At 37.9% G+C, this 24,704-nt stretch overlaps 1 protein-coding gene across 1 annotated transcript in view; it reads left to right on the top strand.

Moving 5' to 3' along the window:
• The window catches only part of LOC477353 (ankyrin repeat domain-containing protein 26-like), a 148,557-nt gene that overhangs the window by 93,493 nt on the left and 30,360 nt on the right, over positions 1-24,704 (top strand). The window contains exons 24-30 of the mRNA XM_038574499.1: positions 1,721-1,934; positions 3,869-3,983; positions 12,496-13,449; positions 15,347-15,493; positions 19,423-19,493; positions 20,010-20,103; positions 23,623-23,735. Of these exons, the coding sequence (XP_038430427.1) occupies positions 1,721-1,934; positions 3,869-3,983; positions 12,496-13,449; positions 15,347-15,493; positions 19,423-19,493; positions 20,010-20,103; positions 23,623-23,735 (1,708 nt within the window). The remainder of the gene's footprint in view (positions 1-1,720; positions 1,935-3,868; positions 3,984-12,495; positions 13,450-15,346; positions 15,494-19,422; positions 19,494-20,009; positions 20,104-23,622; positions 23,736-24,704) is intronic.

The following is a 24,704-nucleotide window of genomic DNA, read 5'->3' as shown; positions in this document are numbered from 1 at the left end:
TTCCAGAGGTAGGTTTGTTCTTCATTTCTAATTTGATCACTTTATGGTCACAGAACACACTTTCATGACTTCAATCCTTTTGACTTAACTCCTTTTATTAAGGTTTATTTTATGACCCAGAATATAATCTCTTTTGGTAAATGCTCCATGGATACTTGAGACAGGTGGTGGCGGTCAAGTCTTCTATATCCTTGATGATTTTCTGCCTATTGAAATCTCAGACTAAAATTGTGAATTTGCCTGTCTCTTTGCAGTTGTGTTGATTTTTTGCCTTATGTATTTTGATCTTATTAATAGATTCATAAGCATTTAGGTTTGTTATGCTTATTTATCGACCCTTTCATCATTAACAAATGACCTTATACATTACTGAGAATATATATTGCTTTGAAATCTATTTTGCCTGGTATTAATATTGCTACTACTCAAGCTCAGCCTTCTTTTAATTGAGGCTTTTAGACCATTTTCTTTCTTTCTTTCTTTTATTTTTTGATAATTTTCATTTACTGATTATTGATATAGTTGATATAAATCTCTCATCCTGTTTGCTTTCCATTTGACCTGCTTTGTTCCCATTTTCTTTGCTTTCTGCTTTCTTTTAGATTAATCAACTAATTTTTATAAGTTAGTTTAATTTATATATATATAAACATACACATATAGTGTATGTATGTGCTTTGCTTATTACTATAACTCTTAAGTTTTGCTATTTTAGTGATTGCTTTAGGGTTTAAAGCATATGACTCAAACATCACAGTCCACCTTCTTGTAGTGATATACCACATCATATGTAGTTAAAGAAAATTACAGTAGGGAACACGTGAGTAGCTTAGTGGTTGAGAGTCTACCTTTGGCTCAGGGTGTGATCCCAGGGTCCCTGTATCGAGTCCCGCATCAGGGTATCTCAGGGAACCTGCTTCTCCCTCTGCCTCTCTCTCTCCGTGTGTCTCATGAATGAATGAATGAATGAATGAATGAATGAATGAATAAATAAATAAGTAAATAAATAAATAAATAAATAAATAAATAAATAAAATCTTTTTTTTTAATTACAATAGTTTACTTTCATTTCTTCTCTCCTAGCCAGATCCTCTGTGGGTCTGTGGGATTATAGTTTTCATTAAGTTTAGAAAGGTTTTGGTCATGTTTTCTTTTCTTTTTAAAAGATTTTAAAGTTCTATTGATAATAAGATTTTATTCATTTATTTGAGAGAGAGAGCATGAGCAGGGAGAGAGGCAGAGGGAGAGGGAGAAGCAGACTCCCTACTAAGCAGGGATCCCACCATGTGGCTTGATCCCAGGACGCCAAGATCATGACCTGAGCCAAAGGCAGACACCCACTGACTGAGCCACCCAGGCGCCTGGTATAATATCTTTACGTTGAAGTTACTCAATATTTATTTAATGTATGAATGAGTGAATGTGAACATGCTCGGTCCTTTATATGCAAAAAGTACTCATGTTATTTTATTTTGCCTTTTTAAAGAACAAATTTGTGAGAGAGCAGGAGCAGGAGATGGGGAGAGGAACAGAGAGGGAGGGAACAAAGGGGTAAAGAAACTTAAGCAGACTCTGCTGAGTGCAGCACCCAATGCCAGGTTCAATCCCACAACTGTGAGATCATGACCTCAGCCAAAACCAATAGTTGGATGCTTTACCAAATGACTCACCCTGATGCCTCCTGTATTTTATTTCTGTTTTTGTTTTTCCTCTGGTGTAGATTCTGTTAGTGTATTGACAACCCAGGATGCAATTTTTAAATACAAAAGATTAATAGAATTAAAAACTAAGGACTGTGAACAACTTACAAGAAAAATTTTAAAAATGGAATATAAGGTCAATGTACTACAAGAGGAACTATCAGAAGCAAAAGAAATGAAATCTCAGGTAGAGCGTCAAAAAGTGGAATTGGAACGAGAACTCTACAGTTTAAGGTATGACATCTTGGTTTTAAGGAAATATTTCAACTATTTCCTTTTTTTTTTTTTTTTTTTTTTAATAGACTCCACACACAGCATGGGGCTTGAACTCACAGCTGTGAGATCAAGAGTCACATGCTCTATCAACTGAGCCGGCCAGGAACCCCTTGAAATACTTACTTTTATACTACAGATGTGTAGGAGAAGTTTTGTAATTGCTAATTTGCCTTCTGGGATTTTATAGGGAAGAAAACTCTTTTAGAAATGTGAAGTATCAAAAGACGAATGGGTAAAGAAGCAGTGGTCTATGTATACAATGGAATATTGCTCAGCCATTAGAAATGACAAATATCCACCGTTTGCTTCCACATGGGTGGAACTGGAGGGTATTATGCTGAGTGAAATAAGTCCATCGGAGAAGGACAAACATTATATGGTCTCATTCATTTGGGGAATATAAAAACTAATGAAAGGGAATAAAGGGGAAAGGAGAGAAAATGAGAGGGAAATATCAGTGAGGGTGACAGAACATGAGAGACACCTAACTCTGGGAAACGAACAAGGTGTGGTGGAAAGGGAGGTGAGTGGAGGGTTGGGGTGACTGGGTGATGGGCCCTGAGGGGGGCACTTGACGGGGTGAGCACTGGGTGATATGCTGTATGTTGGCAAATTGAACTCCAATAATAAAAAAAAAAAATGTGAAGTGTGAGATTCTTTGAAATAATACAGCAAGTTTTTAACAGTGAATACTTCTAATAATTTAATGTATATTCTAAAGCATAATTTTAATGACCATGTAGAAGTCCATCATATGTAAACCTCATTATTTAACAAATTGAATTTTGGTTGTTTTCCATTTTCCTATATTTTAATTAATACTATAAGGAATGTCTTTTATTTAATTCTGTTTCTGCATTCTTGGTTAATTGGAATAAATTCTTTAATGTTAGCATTGTGTTAACGTATAAAAATATTTAGTGGAGGTCTCTGATCCATATTTTTAAATTGTTCTCAGGAAATTTTATATTATATGCCCACCAACAGAGTGTGAAATGGCCAATTTTTCTCAAGACAGAAAAATTTTTACACTTTTGTTTATTCTTAACATATGCAGGGGTTAAAAAGTCAAATGGAAAAATGATTCATGGTTAAGTTTTTTCAACATTTCTTGCATATGTAAAGAAAATTAATTCAAAAGTCTATGCTGAAAGCACATCTTACTCTTTATTCTTTACTTAATTAATATGGAGCCTGTGGTGTTTTCAAAGGAGTTTTCAAGTGATTTATAAAATACATAATAATCAAGATTGAGAATAATACAGAATAAGAAACATAAAAAGCATGGGCAATAGATATTAGACTCCCTAGTCTAGTACTGGATCACAGTCATCTGCAGGTGTATGTTGTGTAAACGACATCTGCTGATGCTGTCTTACACTGAAGATCATTTTTAGAGGTACCTGTGATGTTGTGTGAAATAAAAATTTATTTCTAGTGAATTTATAAAGTTGATAAACAGCAACTTCTCTTTTTAATTAGTAATGAAATGATTTGTCCTAATTGAAGTGTAATTATCACTCTGTGGGGAAAAATGATAATTTTCAACTCTAACTTTCCTGAATAATTTCAGAATTCCTTTCCTTATAACATCTACCAGAGTTATTACTGAGTAAAACTTACTAAGTTGCAAAATGCTTTCTCATTGCTTCTTTTAAACTATGTCTCTTTTTGAAGAGATTGAAGTGATAAATTAAAAACATGAGCCCTAGAAAGGAAAAAAATTGAGAACAGAAAAATTTCATTTGGGTAATGTACCAGCATATGTGGAACCAGATCATAAAATAAAATTTTTATTGCTGACAAAACAAATTTTAAAATGAACACATGCATTTGCAGATTGACCTTAAAGCAAAAGAAAAAAGTGCTGATATGTTCTATATAATTATTAGGGAGCAATTAAGAAGTAAAGAAGAGCAACATAGTAAAGAAGTTGAAATGAAACAACAACTTAATCTTAGAAGAGGAAACTTGGAATTGAAGAGTGTAAAAAGTAATTTGAGTCAGGTAAATTTTTGGCAGTAATTGTATATTTCCATCAATATTATTTCTAGTATCCCTTTGATATAATACATATTATTAGGCTTCAAATAGATTAAACATTTCATTTTAACCTAATAGCAACCATGATATTTATAGCCACAATTACTACCTTATTGGAATTCTTGGCCTCTCACATATGCTCTATGTATATATTTTGAATGAAGGGATGGAAGGTAAAATGAGATAAATGTGATATTGATTTATTGATTTATGGACTTGTATTTATTCTTACACAGAGCATGGGCTGGGGGGAAAGTAGTAGAGGGAGAGGGAGGGAAATGAATCTCCAGCAGACTCTGGTCTGAGCACAGAGCCTCACCTGGGGCTGAATCTCGTGATCATGAGATCATGACCTGAGCTGTAAAAAGAGTCAGACACTTAACCCACTGAGCCCCCAGGTGTCCCAGTTTTGGATTTTTTAATGTTGAAATATGAGCTAGATTTCCTTGAGATGCTGATGAAACTAGTTAAATGTTTTATACAGAAATTTTATTTCACAATACTATGTCTACTTGTATTTTTACTCTATGGCACATTTTGCTGTCATTTAATTTAAAATTTGAGTTACTCGTTGAGGATGAAAAGCCTTGTTATAAAAAAGACTACTTTGAACATTTTTTTAAGTTCTCTTAAGCCTTTTGACTTTTTTTTAACGATAGGATCCAAAATCCTAATGAAAATGTGTCTCTAGGTTATAGAAGAGCAAAATGATGTTCAGAGGCAACTTTCTCGAGAACAGAATGCCCAGAGTATTACATGATGGAATACTTTTTTTTTTTCGTATATTTTTTATTGGAGTTCCATTTGCCAACATATAGCATAACACCCAGTGCTCACCTGTCAAATGCCCCCTCAGTGCCTGTCACCCAGTCTCCCCGCCCACCTCCCCTTCCACTATCCCTTGTTCGTTTCTCAGAGTTAGGAGTCTGTCATGTGTTGTCACCCTCTCTAATTTTTCCCACTGATTTTCTTTCCTTTCCTCTATAATCCTTTTCAGTATTTTTATATTCCCCATAGAGTGAAACCATATGATGTTTGTCCATCTATGATTGACTTACTTCACTCAGCATAGTACCCTCAGTTCCATGCACATTGAAGCAAATGCTGGTTATTTGTCATTTCTAGGGGCTGAGTAATATTCCATTATATATATAGACCACATCTTCTATATCCATTCATCATTTGATGGCTACTCAGGCTGCATCCACAGTCTGGCTATTCTGAAAAATGCTGCTGTAAACATTGGGGTGCAGGTGTCTCGGTTTTTCACTGCATCTCTATCTTTGGGGTAAATCCTGAGTAGTGCTATTGCTGGGTCGTAGGGTAGTTCTATTTTTAACTCTCTGAGGAACCTCCACACAGTTTTCCAGAGTGGCTGTACCAGTTCACATTCCCACGAATAGTGCAAGAGTGTTCCCCTTTCTCCACCTCCTCTCCAACATTTGTTGTTTCCTGTCTTGTTAATTTTCCCCATTCTCACTGGTGTGAGCTGGTATCTCATTGTGGTTTTGATTTGTATTTCCCTGATGGCCAGTGATGTGGAGGAGCGTTTTCTCATGTGCTCGTTGGCTATTTGTATGTCTTTTTTGGTGAAATGTCTGCTCGTGTCTTTTGCCCGTTTCATGATTGGATTGTTTCTTTGCTGTTGAGTTTACTAAGTTCTTTATAGATCTTGGATACTAGCCCTTTATCTGATATGTCATTTGCAAATAACTTTTCCCATTCTGTAGGTTATCTTTTAGTTTTGTTGACTGTTTGTTTTGCTGTGCAGAAGGTTTTTATCTTGATGAGGTCCCAGTGGTTTATTATTGCTATTGTTTCCCTTGCCTTCATAGATGTATCTTGCAAGGAGTTGCAGTGGCCGAGTTCACAAAGGCTGTTGCCTGTGTTCTCCTCTAGGATTCTGATGGATTCCTGTCTCACATTTAGATCTTTCATCCATTTTGAGTTTATCTTTGTGTATGGTGCAAGAGAATGGTCTAGTCTCATTCTTCTGCACGTGGCTGTCCAATTTTCCCAGCACCATTTATTGAAGAGAGTGTCCTTTTTGCAGTGGATAGTCTTTCCTGCTTTGTCGAATATAACTTGACTATAGAGTTGAGGGCCCACTTATTGATTCTCTATTCTGTTCTATTGATCTGTGTGTCTGTTTTTGTGCCAGTACCACACTGTCTTGATGATCACAGCTTTGAATACAACTTGAAATCCAGCATTGTGATGCCCCCAGCTCTGGTTTTCTTTTTCAATATTCCCCTGTTTTGGGTTTTTTTCTGATTCCACACAAATCTTAAGGTTATTTATTCCAGCTCTCTGAAGAAAGTGAAGAAAGTCCATGGTATGTGGATAGGAATGCATTGAATGTGTAAATCGCCCTGGGTTAGCATAGACATTTTGACAATATTAATTCTTCCAATCCATGAGCATGGAATATTTTTCCATCTCTTTGTGTCTTCCTGGATTTCTTTCAGAAGTGTTTTGTAGTTGTTAGGGTATAAATCCTTTATTTCTTTGGTTAGGTTTTCCTTGGTATTGGTGGTGATCTCTCCTTTTTCATTCGTGATTTTATTAATTAGAGTCTTTTCTCCTTTGTTTTTTATAAGGCTGGCTAATGGTTTCTGTATCTTATTCTTTCTTTCAAAGAACCCACTCCTGGTTTTGTTGATCTGTTCCACAGTTCTTCTGGTCTTTATTTCATTGAGTTCTGCTCAAATCTTCACTCTCTCTGTTCTTCTGCTTGGTGTAGGTTTTATTTACTGTTCTTTCTCCAATTCCTTTAGGTGCAAGGTTAGCTTGTGTCTTTGAGGTTTTATCCCAATCTTTTGAGGGATGCTTGTATTGCGATGTATTTCCCGCTTAGGATTGCTTTGGCTGTATCCCAAGGATTTTGAATGGTTGTATCTTCATTTTCATTAGTTTCCATGAATCTTTTTATTTCTTCTCTAATTTTCTGGTTGACCCATTCATCTTTCAGCAGGATGCTCTTTCTCCTCCACCTGTCTGAGTTTCTTCCAAATTTCTTCTTGTGATTGAGTTCTAGTTTCAAAGCATCGTGGTCTGAAAATATGCAGGGGACAATCCCAGTGTTTTGGTATCGGGTGGTCTATTCTGAGAGAGTTCCGTGTGTACTTGAGAAGACTGTGTATTCAGGTGCGTTTGGATGTAAAGTTCTGTAAATATCTGTGAAATCCATGTGGTGCAGTGTATCGTTTAAAGCTCTTGTTTCTTTGGAGGTGTTGTGCTTAGAAGATCTGTCATTTGCAGAACGTGCCATGTTTAAGTCTCCTACTACTAGTGTATTATTATCTAAGTATGCCTCTACTTTGGTTATTAATTCACTGATATACTTGGCAGCTCCCACATTAGAAGCACAAATATTCGTGATTGTTAGATCTCCTTGTTGGATAGACCCTTCAAGTATGATATAGTGTCCCTCTTCATCTCTTACTATAGTCTTTGGGATAATCTTTAATTTATCTGATATAAGGATGGCTACCCCTGCTTTCTTTTGAAGACCATTTGAATGGTAAGTGGTTCTCCAACCTTTTATTTTCAGGCTGTAGGTGTCCTTCTGTCTAAAATGAGTCTCTTGTAGACAGCAAATAGATAGGTCTTGATTTTTTTATCCAGTCTGAAACCCTGCGTCTTTTGATGGGATCATTTAGCCCATTCACATTCAGAGCACCTATTGAAAGATATTAATTTACTATCATTGTAATGCCTATTCAGTCCCTGTTTTTGTGGATTATTTCTTTGGGCTTCCTCTTTCTTTTACAGGGTCCTCATTAATATTACTTGCAGAGCTGGTTTGGTGGTCACATATTCTTTCAGCTTCTGCCTATCTTAGAAGCTCTTTATCCTATTCTGAATGAAAGGCTCGCTGGATAGAGTATTCTTGGCTACATGTTCTTCTCATGTAGAACCCTGAATATTTCCTGCCAGCTGTGTCTGGCCTGCCAGATATCTGTGGAGAGGTCTGCTGTTAATCTAATATTTCTCCCCATATAAGTGAGAAATCTCTTGTCTCTCGCTGTTTTAAGGACTTTCTTCCCCCCCCCCCCCCTTGGTGGGGGACCTCTCTATCTTCTGGACCTGAATGCCTTTTTCCCTCCCCAAATTAGGGAAGTTCACAGGTATGATTTGTTCAAATATCCTTTCTGGCCCTCTGGCCCTCTCGACCTCCTGTGGAACCGCAATCATGCGTTTTTTCCTTCTGAGGCTCTCAGTTATTTCCCTTAACCTTTCCTCATGGTCTTTTAATTGTTTTTCTGTTTTCTCTTCAGCTTTCCTCTTTGCCATCAACTTGTCTTCTGTGGCACTCACTCTTTCTCCTAACTCATTAACCCTCATTGTTAGGACCTACCTTCAGTTTGGAATTGCATCGCATTTAATTAATTTTTAATTTTGGACAAATTAGATCAAAATTCTGCAGTCATGAAGTTTCTTTAATACTCTATGCCTTTTTACAGAGCCACCACTAGCTTTATAATTGTGCTTCTGAATTGGCTCTCTGACATCAAATTGTAATTCAAATTCTGTAACTCTGTGGAAGAGAGTACTGTTTCTGATCTTTCTTTTGTGGTGAGATCTTCCTTCTAGTCATTTTGCTCCCTGCAGAGTAGCTGTATGAACGGGCTGAGTCTAGAATATCAACCACAATCTAAGTAAATTTCACCTTAGGTGATTATTTTTTTAAACATTTCGTTTATTTATTCAGGAGAGACCCAGAGAGAGGGGCAGAGACACAGGCAGAGGGAGAAGCAGGCTCCATGCAGGGAGCCTGATGTGGGACTTGATCCTGGGACTCCAGGATCATGCCCTGAGCTGAAGGCAGGCAGGCACTAAACCACTGAGCCACCCAAGGTTTCTTATCCTTAGATGATTCTGACGAGGTCCATGACCTGAAATTGAAAATGAAGGGAAGAACAAAATAACACAAAACGACCACTAAAGTGAAAAACAAATTTTAAAACAAAGTAGTAGAAAATAGAATGCCAAGAATGCCAAGGAAGAAAAAAAAAGAAAAGAGGGGGAAAAAAGGAAAGGTAAAGAGGGGAAAAAGAAAAAAAGAAGAAGAAAAATAAAATGTCGGGGGGACTGGGACATGGTGGTGAGGAAGTTGTAGTGGAGGGAGAATGTAGTCTACCTGAGGGGTCCCTGGGGGGTGATCCTCTTGTTCCTGAGTGTATTAAGTTCTGTATGTTAGAAGATACTGAGTCCCAAATTTCTACAAACCAGAAATACTTGTAGAGAGCCCCAACATTGTTCCCCAAAACATAAATGAGATAAAACGGGGGGCAGAATGGGAATGAAGAGAGAATATAGTCTCACAGAATGAACCAGCAGGGTATACCACTTGGTTCTGGGTGCATGCTGGTCCTGTTTTAGAAGGTATTGTGCCATTGTAGAACAAAAGGAGGTAGAGAAAACAAAAAAGCACACACACACACAAAAACCTATCTCGCCTAGCTCCCAAAATTAAGTTGAGTATGTTGAAGGGAATCTAGAAGTGGAAAATATATCTAAGACGTGTAATTGTAAAAATATGAGAGTCAAAAAGGAAGAAACTTAAAAACGAAGAGGTGTCAAAATATTGTAGTTAAGGTGGGAAAAGAGAAAGAAAATTGGAAACTTACAGTCTGAAATAAAAATGAATTGTACTGGAAAAAAGGGGGGTAAAAGAGGGGTACCCTCTAGTTCTAGATATTGTAGATCCCTCGACTTCCCCTGGAGCTTTCCAGCACTGCTGGGTCAGGAACTTGCTCTTCCCCTGTCCTTCCAGCTGGTCTTCTGGGGGAGGGGCGGGCTGTGCCGATTCTCAGGTGTGTGCACCTGGGGGAGCTGCCCCGCCCCCTGCTGGGTGCAGGGTCAGGGGGAGCCGACTTCCCGTGAGGCCCGTGTCCCCTGGCACCCCGGCTCTCCCAGGCACAGGGTGACACCAGGAGGGACAACAACACCGGTGGCAGCCAGGTCTCCCTGGCCCTGGAGGGCGGCCCCTCGCAGTGACTCCCACCATCTCCCAATCCGCCGGGGCCTGGATGCTCCCGGGGCGGGGGGCACCGATCTGCACAGGTCGGGGTGCCGGGGCAGGAGCGTCCTCGCTGTCCTGGGTCCTGCCCGGCCTCGGCCTGTCCCCGGGGGGGAGCGCAGGATCCTGGCTCTGTCAGTGACCCTGGGACCTGGAGGTTCCCCCCACCCCCCAATCCTGCCTGACTTCCCTGCTGAGCGCCTTTCCATTTAAAGCTCCTGCTTCTCCAGGGCTGGGCTTTCCCGCCCGGGAGGCTTTCCCCGCAGGCCTTAGCCGGCTCTTCCAGTGCCCCTCCCCACTTGATTCTTTTTTAGTTTTTAGTTCTTTTCCGCCTTCCTACCTCGTTAGAAGCAAAAACCCTTCTCTCTGTAGCGTTCTGACTGTTCTCTCTTTAAATCTCAGGTCGGGCACTTGGTGGGGAGGGGGGCACTTGACGGGATGAGCACTGGGTGGTGTTATACCATATGTTGGGAAATCGAACTCCAGTAAAAAAATAAATAAAAATCAATCATCAATCAATCAATCTCAGGTCAAATTCATAGGTGTTCTGGATGATTTGAAAGTTATCTAGGTAAGTTGGTGGGGCCAGGTGCTTGAGGATCCCTACTCCTCCAGGTGTTTGAGGATCCCTACTCCTCCCTCACCTTGCCTCCGTCCCGCCCAAGATGGAATTCTAAACAATCACCTTTGCAAATGAAATGAGATAGAAATGTCTCATTCTAAAATGAATTCTGAGGTATTTTCTTTAATTATTTTGAAGTACATGTGTGTATGTATTTGTACGTATGTATATTTTATTTTTTGGAATTATTATTTTTCTCCATGTATGTGTATATTTCTAAAAAACCAGCCCTGTACATTATGGAAAGTACAGAGGATTTTAAAAGAATACATATCTATGTGTGAGTGTGTATATATATACACATACATACATACATACACATATGGGTCTGTGTAGGGGGGAGTGTCGTTTTTAGTTTATTCGTTAATTTAAATGCATTTGTCTGCAGGGGTCAAATAGTGACATTCATAATGTCCTTATCTGAAGGAGAAGTTTTTATTATTTTGGAAAATAGTATGGAATTTCTGAGCTTTCCATAAGCACAAAACTCTTGATACTAACAACATATGTTTTAGTTTTTGGCAATTCCTTCACCACCTCTATATTCATAGAGAGGTTAGTTTCACACTTCCACTGATGAACAGGAGGAAAAGCGTAGTCTGTTCAAAGACCTTACTTAGATGTTAGTCTCCTACTTTAGAGAAGAGTAACAATTTGCTCCAAGTAGTATCCGATTTCATTACAAGGAGCTTTTGAAATAATCATATGCTGTAGTATATACTTACTCATAATTTATTGATAAGCTTTTTGTTCTTAATAAAATAGCTCAGTGTATTTTCCCCTTTTTTGCATTTATTGCCATTTTAATCATCTGAAGAGGAAATAAAATTAGTTGCAGCCACAGATAATCTCATGATTTTTCTAGGAGCTACATAAATTTTACCTTAGTTAGTATTGGTATTTTGAAATAGAAGGCTTTATTTTTTCTTTTTAAAAGACTTTATGGATTCATTTGACAGAGAGAACACAAGCAGGGCGGGTGGAGGCAGAGGGAGAGGGAAAAGCAGGCTTTCTGCGGAGCAGGCAGCCCGACACGGGACTTGCTCCCAGGACCCGGGGACCATGACCCTAGCCGAAGGCGGAGGCTTAACTGACTGAGCCACCCCAGCCACTCCTGAAATACAAGGCTTCTTTTGTATTTAAGATTCACACTAGAGAAGTAGCTGCAGTTTGGTGCCAGAACAGTGGTAGTGGGTACAAAGACCTGGGGAATGTCCTGCAGCTCACTTAGTATTTTTAATCTCTCCATTCTGGAATTGTGATAACTGAAAGAGATAATTAATGTATGCAGACATGTTTGTAGTACAATGCCTAGATTTATTAGTTATCAGTAGATACAATTCTTATAACTGAGTATAGAAATGTTAGAAAAGTAGAATGTGTATGGAATATTCTCAGGACAAAGTAAGGTTAGGAAATTGAATCTGTCCAAATGTATGCAGAGCTAAGGGTTTTCCTGTGGACTGTATTAGATATGAGACTGTAAACTGCATTTTAGTGTAGTCGGATGTATTAGTCTTTTCTTTCAGGCCTTCTGCGTTTGTTGTAAACCAGAGAAAGACCTTTCCAATTCTGAGATTCTTAGGATTTTGTCATGATTTCTTTCTCCTTTCATGCATTCATTGTTTTCAATTAAATTTTTGAACTTTGGGGAATTTATGCTTGTATAAAAGATTTGGGCTTGGATCCAACTTTGTGTTTTTCCAGTTGGATATCCACTTAACTGCAACCTCTTCTTTGTATAAACATAGGATATTCTTTGATTTCAGAGAAAATCATGATAATGTCATTTTATTGAGTTCCAGCTAAAAGACTCTTGTTTTACTTAGGTTTCTCCTCCTCATGAAAAAGAAAAAGGTCTGTTACATGAAAACCGCAGATTGCAAGATGAAATTGCCACGCTAAGACTGGAAATAGACACAATAAGGAATCAGAAGCAGGAAAAGGAAAAGAAATATTGTGAAGACACTGAAATTGAAAAAGAAAAGAATGACAGTCTTCAAATCGTCATAAAATTGAATGGGGTAACATTAACAAATACAGTATTCCAATCTAGTGGGCAGCTGAATGTTGTGACAACTGAGAATACCATGCTGAACTCTAAACTGCAGAATGAAAAGCTAAACAGAGAAAGACCGGAAGCAAAACTTCAGTCATACCGAGCTAGACTCACTACAGCTGTACAGGATCATGATCAAAGTCAGGCATCAAAAAGAGACCTAGAACTTGCTTTCCAGAGAACAAAAGATGAGTGGTGTCATTTACAGGGCAAAATGAACTTTGAGATGTCTAACCTAAAAGATAACAATGAGGTGCTTTCTCAGCAATTTTCTGAAGCCAAAAGTAAATTCAATACCCTAGAAATTGAGCTCCAGTATAAAAGAGATGCTCTCAGAGAAAAGACTTTGGCTTTAGAACATGTACAAAGAAACCTAAAACAAACACAGGACCAGAAGATGGAAATTGAGCAGAAATCTCAAAATGAACAAGATAAAGTGAATAAATACATGGGAAAGCATGAATCCTTAGAAGAGAGATTATCTCAACCACAAAGTGAAAATACGTTGCTCCGAGAGCAACTAGATGATGGCTACAGCAGAGTGGAGTGTAAAGAAAAGACTAGAATTGATCTCGAAGACCAGGTTCATGTTACTGTAAGAAATCTTCAAGCTGAACTTGAAAACCAAGGTCTTATCCAGCAAGGAGATACGGAGTTCATCGATGAGTGGGAACATTTAATAGAAAGAAGATATACGTATAAAAAAGAGAAAGAGGGAAGAGAAGTAAGTATTCAGAAAGACAAATATTTTTCAAGCTTCCTGCTAGAAAATTCAAAGTAATGTTTGGTTATGGCTTATTAGTACTGTTTTTTGTTTTGGTTTGGTTTTTTTTTTTTTTTTTTTTTTTTTTTGAAGAGAAAGAGTGCACCTGCAACTAAGTGGGAGTGGGGCAGATGCAGATGGAGAGGGAGAAAGAATCCAAAGTGGGCTCTATGCCCAGTGCAGAGCTCCACTTCATGACCCCGAGATCACGACCTGAATGATTATGGGTCAATTTTGAATCTAGTTGAATATAAAAAAAAAAATAGACACTATCAGCATAACTTTTATCCAGCAAATAAAAATTAGACCTGAGAGGTGCTTTAATTTGAATGAAAATGCTGCGTCATCTATGAGAAACCTCAAGAGATTAAGTTATACATTGTTAAAGGAGTCTGATATTAATAATTTATTGTTAATACTACTAAAATAATTTTAATTCTTGTCACGACATTTTAATACCATGATGAACAGATAAGTGGAAATGCTCATACCTGAGTGTTTTGACATTGAGGTTCAAATAAGTGGATTAACTTGACAACTAACTCCAGATTTGTCACATGAACTGAAGTGTAGGTGCTGTATCTCAGTACTTTTTTTTTTTTTGATCGCTTTTTAAACATTTTCAGTTAGCATACTTTTATTTTTATTTATGCAAATTTAAATGTTTAGTCTCAAATCATCTATTCTTGTGACCTTTTAACTCTTTGAAGGCATCTACTTTTCACTAAATCATAATTTGGGATAACTGGTGACTTAGCAAAACTGTGTTTGATTTCATCTTCCCACTACAGTTTATAATTTAAGCATTTTTCAAATAATTTGCTCATTTCAAAACTCAAGTAACTACCATTTGGGATTAAAATTTTCCAATAGAATTGTACCTTTGTGATTTATTAATTTGGCACTGGATCTCCATTTTCAGGCTACTGAGGGAGGGGTTGCAGGATTCTTGTATAGCAGGAGTGGAGTGAGCATGAACAGGGGAGAGAGCTCTAGGAGCTCTGAGGCCAGGAGGGAGGCAGAAGCCAGGTTATCTAGGGGGCTTGAGGGCCATTAGTATGACTTCACTTTTGTTCTGAGATAGTAACCTATTGGAAGGATTTGAGCAGAGGATTGAGTATGTGAAGAACTTGGAAGTTAATTTTAGCCTCTAATAAAAAAAAAAGAGAGAAAACGTTTCATTAATGTAGAATTTACCACTGCTAGTCTCACCTGTATAATACCCATTTCTTTTTGAGACTTCAGCAGGCTGGGAAGCTTTGCAAATTCATCAACAAGGAATGGAGAGTGGGGCTGAAATAATTATCTAAGTAACATAATACTGACTAGGCAGGAGGATAACACTTTTTGTGTCTTTAAGTGAATTCAGTTAACAGCAGTGTGTACATTCTAGGAATAGAAGGTGAGTTGAGCTATTAGAAATGACAAATACCCACCATTTGCTTCAACGTGGGTGGAACTGGAGGGTATTATGCTGAGTGAAATAAGTCAGTCGGAGAAGGACAAACATTATATGTTCTCATTCATTTGGGGAATATAAATAATAGTGAAAGGGAATATAAGGGAAGGGAGAAGAAATGTGTGGGAAATATCAGAAAGGGAGACAGAACGTAAAGACTGCTAACTCTGGGAAACCAACTAGGAGTGGTAGAAGGGGAGGAGGGCGGGGGGTGGGAGTGAATGGGTGACGGGCACTGGGGGTTATTCTGTATGTTAGTAAATTGAACACCAATAAAAAATAAATTTAAAAAAAAAGGTGAGTTGATGTATGTGGTGGTAAAGTACATACGTTAGAATTCTATATTATTAACATAATAATAGGATGATTTCTAAAATCAGTAACAGAAGGTCTTCTTAGGTCGTTATGAGAGAACAACAAGAACTTTCCAATACCCTAAAAGAGCAATCAATGTCACAGGCTTCATTGGAGTTACCACATTATTATACTAAGTTAGAAGATGAGATACAGGATTTAAAGAAAACAGGCAATCAAATCAAAAGTCAGGTATGTATTACATATAACATGTCAACAGTTCATCTGTAGCTGGTTAAATAATACAAAGTGTTTTAGGATGCTGATTTCCATGGACCACTTTCTTTTGTATTTGCATTTCAATTTATCATAATTTTAGTGTCTTCATCATGCACCTATTTATTAAATTCTGACTTTTCATTCTGCCATCTGTGTTACATGTTTTTTCTTATAGCATTTACCCATTCACAGAAATGGAGGGATTTTTTCCTGCTATACAATTTTATTTAAAGATTTATTTATTTATTTGAGAGACAGAGAGAGAATGCATGTCCATGCACACTCATGAGTAGGGGGAGGGGCACAGGGAGAGAGAGAGAATTTCCAGGAGATTCCCTGCTGAGTACAGAGCCCAGCCCCATGCCAGCTTAATCCCACCACCAATGAGATCATGACCTGAGCTGAAATCATGAGTTGGACGCTTCAACCAGCTGAGCCACCCAAATGCTCTAAACAATGTTTTTTAATGAGATCTCTATTACCATGATGAGGTGAGTTAGATAAAATCAGAAGATACGGTTTAGTAGAATGTTTCAGAAAATTGTCTTATTTCTCATCCTCACTTTTATTGATGGATATAGACTCTGTACTGATTTCAGGAAAACTTGTAAAGAAAGGTTACGACTAGTGGAACTGAGGCGTTTCCTTTATTTTCTTTTCCTTTTATATATTTATTTATAAATATTATAAAATATTTACATTTTTAATATTTTTTAAAGATTTATTTATTTATTTATTCAGAGAGAGAGAGGCAGAGACACAGGCAGAGGGAGAAGCAGGCTCCATGCAGGCAGCCGGACGTGGGACTCAATCCCGGGTCCCCAGGATCACACCCCGGACAGCAGGCGGTGCCAAACCGCTGCGCCACTGGGGCTGCCCCATTTTTAATTCTTATATATTAAAAATGCATGGAAATATTCAGATGATGTATATACAGCCAAAAGAGAGAATTAAGAAAATAATCTAGGCCCTGCCATTGGCTCTTTTTAAAAGGTTTATTGAGCTATAAATACACCTACCGTACAGTTGACCCATTTAACATGTGTAGTTGTCGCTGAATCTATTTATAGGGTTTTGCAACTATCACTGCCATCAGATAGAACATTTTTATCACCCTGAAAAAAAACCCTTAGCTGTTGCCCCTGATCTCCAGCAACCAGGAATCGACTTCTAGTCTCCATAGAGTTGCCTATTGTGAATGTTTCATATAAAGGGAGTCACACAGTGTGTGGTCCTTTGTGACTCGCTTCTTTCACTTCCTGTTTCCAGGGTTCACCTGTGTTCTAGCATATGTCAGTGCTTCATTTCTTTTTCTGGTCAGACAGCCCTCCATTGTGGGCTAAAGCCCTTTTCATTCATCATTTAATGCACCTTCGGGTTATTTCCACTTTGTGGCCCATAATAATGCTGCTGTGTACATTGATTTAGTTGTTGTCTGGACATCTGTTTGTATTTCCCTGCCATCAGATTTTATCCTTTAAGTTAATTGGGGTGATTTTACCATCTCTCAGCCTTTTTTTTTTTTTTTTTTTTTTTTTACTCATTCTACCCTTTCTTTTTAGTTTCCCTTCCTCTTGCCTAATCCTACACTATTGAGACCTGGCTCATTGTCTCTCATTCTCCATGAGGCTTTCTCTGATTATTCTAAGTCCCCCTGAACTTACTTTCTTCACCCGTATCCTCTGGTCTTTGCAGACCAGTTTAGTCCTTTATTTTACATTGTTTTTATTTTTTTCATGAGCGATAATTCTGTCTTCCTATGTACAAATGTATCTAAGAGGGAATATACTTTATGTGTATGGTACCTATCCTTGCATAAATTTGAGAATATCTTAACAGTTTTTAGGATAAAATTAAGTACTTTGTACCATAGCAGTAATTTCTGATTGAAACACATTGACATAACAAAGCTGTATTCTAAATGTATTTTAAGCAGTTAAGTGTAAAACTGAAAGCATTTAAGCTGATCGGGCAAAGTGTTCAATCGGATGCTGGTTTTTCTGATTATGGCAAAACAGTCTAAATATGCCTGCCTTCATTGTGCAACCAGAACTGAGATTTACAGAGTTCCAGCTCTTTACCAATTATAAAGCTCTGAGGACAGGTTTTTAATTTTTTTTTTAAGTTTATTTATTTATATAATCATTACGTCTATTGTGGGGCTTGAACAGGACCTGAAGGTTAACAGCTGGATGTTCTTTTAACTGAGCCAGCCAGGTGCCCCTGGGGGCAGCTTTTCTGATATGCCACACCACAGAGCCTTACTTAATCTCTACTCATCAGAGTGCTTGCTAAAGCCCTCTAACAAAAACAGTTGCTAAGATGAACAATATGAACGTGAAATGATTTGGGAACATTGGTTTAGCAAGAGTCCATTATTTCCACGTCAGTGGCTTTACCTTGCCTCTGATGGTCATGTAAGTTATCACTCAGTGTAGGAGTTACTGTTTGCACTGTAGTCCATGAGCATTGTCCACTGAGTAGTATAGAGAGGAGGTAAATTAAAATTATCATAAGTGGAGGAAAGTACCATTGGCTAGTGGAATTTGTGAAACTTTTTTCTTAAGATTTAAAAAAAAATTTTTTTAACTTTTGTTTATTTACTCATGAGAGACAGAGAGAGAGGCAGAGACATGAGCAGAGAGAGAAGTAGGCTCCATGCAGGAAGCCTGATGCAGGACTTGATCCCAGGACTCTAGGATCAAGCCCTGAGCCAAAGGCAGATGCCCAACCGCTGAGCCACCCAGGCATCCCTTCTTTTAATATTTTATTTGCGAGAGAGGAGAGGAGAGGAGAGGAGAGGAGAGGAGAGGAGAGGAGAGGAGAGGAGAGGAGAGGAGAGGAGAAAGAACATGAGTGCACAAGCAGGGGGAGGGGCAGAGAGAAAGGGAGAAGCAGGCTCCCTGCTGAGCAGGGAACCTGATATTGGGGGTCTCAATCCCAGGACCCCAAAATCATGATCTGAGCCCACAGCAGATGCCTAACTGACTGAGACACTGAGGCACCTGTAGTGAAAGTGTTTTGAAGTCCTGAGGCTATATCCTGGGCCTTATGCTCCCCATTTGCTACCGCTTTCAGTGGTATGAAGAATGGTTTCAATATAACTTGTATAAGAGATCACTTCCATTGGCCTGCCGTCTGCCTAAAATATCAAATATCATTAGAACATAAAACACAGCAACAATAATAATTCTAATTGCAGACACTTAGAATTTGGTATATGCCACATACTCTTCTAAGTAGTTTATGTATATTCCCTAATTTAAACTTCTGGCTATCACAGTGAGGTAGATACTATTATTAACTTCATTTTACACATGAAGAAACTGAGACTCAGAAATTTGAAGTAATTTTTCAAGGTCAAACAGCTAATGCCCAGGGGAGTTGGGAATTCAGATCCAGGCATTCTGGTTCCTACAGAGATCCTGCCTCTGAAGCTGTTACTTGAAATATCTGATTGTCCCTGAAAGCAGCATGTTGACTTGTATAATCACTGGAATGCCCATGGTGATTTGTAAATGTGAATATTTAAAATTATAATTGATGTGGTGCTTGGAATAGAAAACTAGAAAAGTTTACCATAAGGTAATTTCCCGTTTTTCCTCCTTTGAACAATATGTAAATTTGTATGTGTACCTGATAAAATATAATTTAAAAACGTTAGAATGTTGTTTTTTTAATACTAGAACAGTGGTCAGAAAGCTTTTCTGTCAGGGGATTGTAAATATTTTGGACTTTGCAAGTCATAGGTCACTATTGTAACAGTATAATTCTGGGGTAGCCTTAAATCAGTATGTAGAGGAAAATGTGGCTGTGTCCAGTGACATTGTATTTACAAAAACAGATGGTGGTGGTTTTGTACTAGATTGTCAGTAGTTAAAAGTATTCCTTTTCCATTTTAGGTACAAGAAGTAGAGGATCAACATGCAAAGATTTTAAGATGTACTGAGAAGTCGGGAGATCACCAGAAAAAGTACAATTTTTTTTAAGATTTTATTTATTCGTGAGAGACACAGAGAGAGGCAGAGACATAGGCAGAGGGAGAAGCAGCCTCTCTACAGGAAGCCTGATGCAGAACTCGATTCTGGGACTCCAGAATCATGCCTTGATCCAAAGGGAGACGCTCAACCACTGAGTCACCCAGGCGTTCTGCAACAGTACAATTGAAAGCAGCACAGAAAATAACTTGAGTATTTATAAAGCAGATAAGTAGTATAGTATGAGAAATATATCCATTATGATAAATACATCATTGTTTAGCTGGGTAAAAATATCAGCTTTGTGGGATTTTGAAATGCATAATTTTTGCTTACGATCTTTAAATTTTGTACATTAACCCCAAAACACAACCAGAAAAATGGCACAGTTGCCAAATCTACTTTTTAAATTTTTAAGAATTTATGCAAGACCTTTAGATGTTTGATTAGAAATTATGTGGTATGGTTAAAATTTGTGTCTGAGAATAAATATTTTAAAATATGCATTTTAGGATTGAAGTTGAAAATGCCACGTTAAAAGTTACAATCAAGGAGCAAGCAGGCCAAATTGAACAGCTTCAGAAAGACCCGTTACGTTCAAGTTCGGTAAGTCAGTCTCTTAATTTCTGTCCTAAGAAGAAGGAATTTTTATATCTCTAGTAGTACTGTATAGGAACATTTTGGATAATATGAAAATTCTCACTCATAAAAATATTTATTATATTCATATGGTTGCTATTTAACTACTCTTGGTATAATTCCTCTTTATAGATAAAGTTGACTGAATGCATAAATTAATCATTTTTGTAGTAAGATTTTAATAAAAAGGATTGTGATAGCCTAAGCAAAGCACTATTTTATATATATCACATTTTGTGTATCTGTCAATGATCATTTGGGTTTTTCTACCTCTTAGCTGTTGTTGGTAATATTGGTATACTAATGTCTGAATCCCTGCTAATATTTTTCAATATGTTTAAAATTCCCCAAACTTTGAGTAATAATTTGATCTTGAATGCTGACTTTCTCTTGTAATCTAAACCCTTCACTGAGATTTTGAGAATGAATTACTTTACTAATAATTTGTAGTGATTTGTAATTACAAATTGGTAATGTGTTGTCTTCGTTAAGAATGACTACGAGGGGGATCCCTGGGTGGCTCAGTGGTTTGGTGCCTGCCTTGGGCCCAGGGCATGATCCTGCAGTCCCCTGATTGAGTCTCACATGGGGCTCCCTGCATGGAGCCTGCTCCTCCTCTGCATGTGTCTCTGCCTGTGTGTGTGTGTGTGTGTGTGTGTGTGTGTGTGTGTGTGTCTCATAAATAAATAAATACAATCTTAGAAAAAAGTAGAATGACTACTAGGTAATTATGCAAACATTTTTCTCAAAGGGATGTAGTTTTCTCCTTGTTGGATTTTGTAAAGAAAAAGAGATGCCAGTGAAAAAGTAGAAATGACTGCTCTGTCAGGGCCTTATAGAGTAACCTAGTGCTCGTAGCATTCATTGCAAGTTCAGAAACGAATGTTTTTCTATTACCTTGAGTTAATCATACTTTCAGAGATTTAACAGTCCAATCTCAGAAAAGATTAATGTGCAATCCAGGACTCCAGTTTATTGATGGGTAGTGAAAACTATATAACCATTTACAAGCAGTACAGGATTATCGTGCCATTCATACCGTCCTTTGTAGGAGTGGCTACCAATGATTTAAGATGAGAAGATTGCTTTGGGACTTCTAAGTTGGAACTATGAGGTAGATGGACCTACAACTAGTTTCTTTCAGTGACAAAAGTTAGGTACATGCAAATTTCATTAAACAATCATACCTATCTGGGGAACTAGCACATTCTGTTGACTGGTCCTTTCTGTGGCCAAAGAAACATCGAAAAAAACTTTTTTTCCTGACTTCATATAAAACTGCTCAAGTTGTTTTACTGTACTTTTCATGCAGTTAACTTGACAACATGTTGATAAGGAGTCTTATCGCTGACTGAGAGTGCCATGAGTTGTCCCCCTACAATATCACACAGGAATCTATTAGGGAAGCCATCACATATTACAGAGTTTGTAAGAATATCCATAGATATTCTGTAGATTCCTACAGAGATGAATTAGGGTTATGGTATAAAATTATTAGCCACTTTAAGCTTACCCTATAAAATAAAAACTTAAATAGCTTTCCAGCAACTTAGTTCATAGCCCTAATTTCTCTAGAAGGTTCTCACCTCATGAATCCCCAGGACAGAGACTACGTCTGTGTAAGATATTTCATGGACACCATTTTGAGGTGAAGAAATCTGGATTGGGAAGGAGAGTTAGCTCTAGCTGACTTAAGCCTCTGAACAAAATAGTCAAGTGTGTGTCTGAAAAGGACTTAGAAGAAGACTTCTGTAAGTTCACATCTCTATGGAATAGGAAAGTACTCAAAAGGAAACAAAGGCAAACCATCCATAATCCAACCCTTGGGAAGAACTTTTGCATTATAAAAGAAAAGCAAGACAAAGTACAGTGGTCAGCATCCTGAGGGTAAGGGTGCCCCCCCACCCCCCGAGATTAAAAAATAATACACTTGGGACGCCCGGGTGGCTCTTGCATTAAGCGTCTGCCTTCAGCTCAGGGCATGATCCTGGAGTCCTGGGATTGAATCCTCCATGAGGCTCCCTGCATGGAGCCTGCTTCTCCCTCTACCTGTCGCTTTGCCTTTCTCTCTCTCTGCCTCTCCCCCCCCCCCACCCTCTGTACCTCTCATGAATAAATAAATGAATAAATAAAATCTTTAAAAAATAATACACTCAAAGTAATACCAAAAAGAGTCAAGATAAAATGTACAAGATTAGCTGTGTGAGGTGCCTGTGTGGCTTAGTGGGTTAAACGTCTACCTTCGCCTCAGGTCATCATCTCAGGGTCCCAGAATCGACTCCTGCATCAGGCTCCCTCCGCAGCAGGGAGTCTGCTTCTCCCTCTGTCTCTGCTCCTCTCCCCACTCGTGCTCTCTCTCTCAAATACATAAATTAAAAAATATAAAAATAACAGATTAGCTAACTAGAAAGGTAATGCACGTCAGGTAACAGGTACTGAATGTGTGGTTAAAAATATTGTCTGTGAGGAACTAGAAGGAAGATGGAAGCATATACATGACCTCAGTAAACGGGTCAAGGCTGAAAATGTAGAGCATCTGGTTTTGAAGCCTTGGGATTTGGAGAACTCTGAGAGGATGTGAAAAAGAGGAATAGCAAGGGTCCAAGGACTGAATGTCAGCGTTTGCTGTCATTTAGAAATGAAATGGGATTAGAAGAGCAGAGGAAAGATGTGGTCATTGTTTTCAGCTGCTGCTGAGAAATAAAGCAGGATCGGGACTTGTAAAAAAAAAAAAAAAAAGATCCTTGGTGATCGTCAAAATTTTTTAGTGGAATTCCAGGATTGAAAGTCAGATTTTAGTGTAAAAAAAAGCGATGAAACAATGAATCTGTGGCTGAGATGACACATTAAAGAATGTTCGAGTCCAGTGAAAGGGGAAAAGCAAGATGATCGAAAATGCTGCAAGAGTAAGGAAACGTTTTTATATAATATTGGGAGGCTTAAATTTTATTTAGAGAGAAAAGTGGTTAATAGAAAAGAAGAAATTGAAATCTTGCAGAGAAGGAGAGTATCTCATCCTAAAGTCAGATGATCATCAAAATTATAATGGGGACAGTATGGGAATTTTTCAGACTATCTTAATAAGGTGTGATCTCACAAAACCCAGAGTATCTTAAGATGTTGGTGAGACTGCTTCTAGGACATCTCTAGAAACTCAAATGTAAGTATAGCCACTTTAAAGATTTTTTTCATTAATGCTTGTATTAATGTGGATTAAAACCCTCTGTATTTCCCATAAATTTTGGCAATTTAAATTCTAGAAACAAAAATGATGAAAATATACTCAGTTGAAGCTGTTTTAACAAACATCCTTATTTTTGAGATTTCTTGTCATTGACATTTGGCTCATAATCTACATTTTATATGTATTTTATAAACCTGTCTAAACACATATTACTCATGGATTCATGAGAAATAGCATTTTATAAAAGAAGAAGGAGTCTTTCGATTTTTGAAACTAATGTTCTTAAAAAATTGTTTCCAAAGTGTGGTGATGAAAAGGAAAACCTAAAGAAATGTATGGAGTTGAAACAGTCTTTGCCGTTCAGGTTGGATCAAGAAGCGAAGAAAAATGAGGAATTAGAAAAAGAGAATACTGGGTAAGACTAATATTTCACATAACTTTAACCATTAATTAGCTAATTTACCTGTAATTGTACTTTATAAAAACCTAAATAGAAATTCTTGCCAAAATACTACATTTACTCTTCAGTGATTCCTTAAATAATAACAACAATGCCTTTGACATATGTTGTCAACTGCGCTTTTCATTGTCCACCTTGAATTATGTCTGCAAGATATCTTTGTTCTTAGGTAATCTTTCCTTTTAATAGTGTTCTTTTCTTAGAGCAGATATCCTAATCTCTATAAATGTATCTGTGTCATTATGTAATAACATTAAAAGTTACCTTGGTTTCGCATGTATTTCTTTTTATTTATATTATTTACTTGAAATTCAAATTAACTTATAGTGTAATATTAGTTTCAGAGGTCGAGTTCAGTGATTCATCACTCTTATGCAACACCCAGTGCTCATGCCACCACGTGCCCTCCTTAATCCTCATCAGCCAGTTACCCCATCCCCCACAATCCCTTCTCCTCCAGCAACCCAGTTTGTTTTCTAGTATTGAGTGACTTATGGTTTGTGTCCCTTTCTGATTTCGTCTTGTTTTACTTTTCCTTCCCTTCCCCTATGCTACTCTGTTTTGTTTCTTAAATTCCACATATGCGTGAAATCATATGATAATTTTCTTTCTCCAATTGACATATTTTGCTTAACATTATCCCCTCTGGTTCCATCACATCATTGCAAATGGCAAGATTTCATTTTTCTTTTTTATAAATATTATTTATTTATTCATGAGGGGCACGCGTGCGCACACGCGCGCACACACACACACACACACACACACACACAGTGAGAGATAGAGAGGCAGAGACCTAGGCAAGAGGGAGGAGAAGCAGGCTCAATGCAGAGGGCCCGATGTGGAACTCGATCCCGGGATCATGCCCTGAGCCAAAGGCCAACTCTCAGCCACTGAGCCACCCAGGGGTCCCAAGATTTCACT

The sequence above is a fragment of the Canis lupus genome, chromosome 25 (genome assembly GCF_011100685.1).
Source record: "Canis lupus familiaris isolate Mischka breed German Shepherd chromosome 25, alternate assembly UU_Cfam_GSD_1.0, whole genome shotgun sequence".
Taxonomy (NCBI): domain Eukaryota; kingdom Metazoa; phylum Chordata; class Mammalia; order Carnivora; family Canidae; genus Canis; species Canis lupus.
The sequence above is the reverse complement of the archived record's forward strand: the minus strand, read 5'-3'. Positions and strand labels throughout refer to the sequence as shown.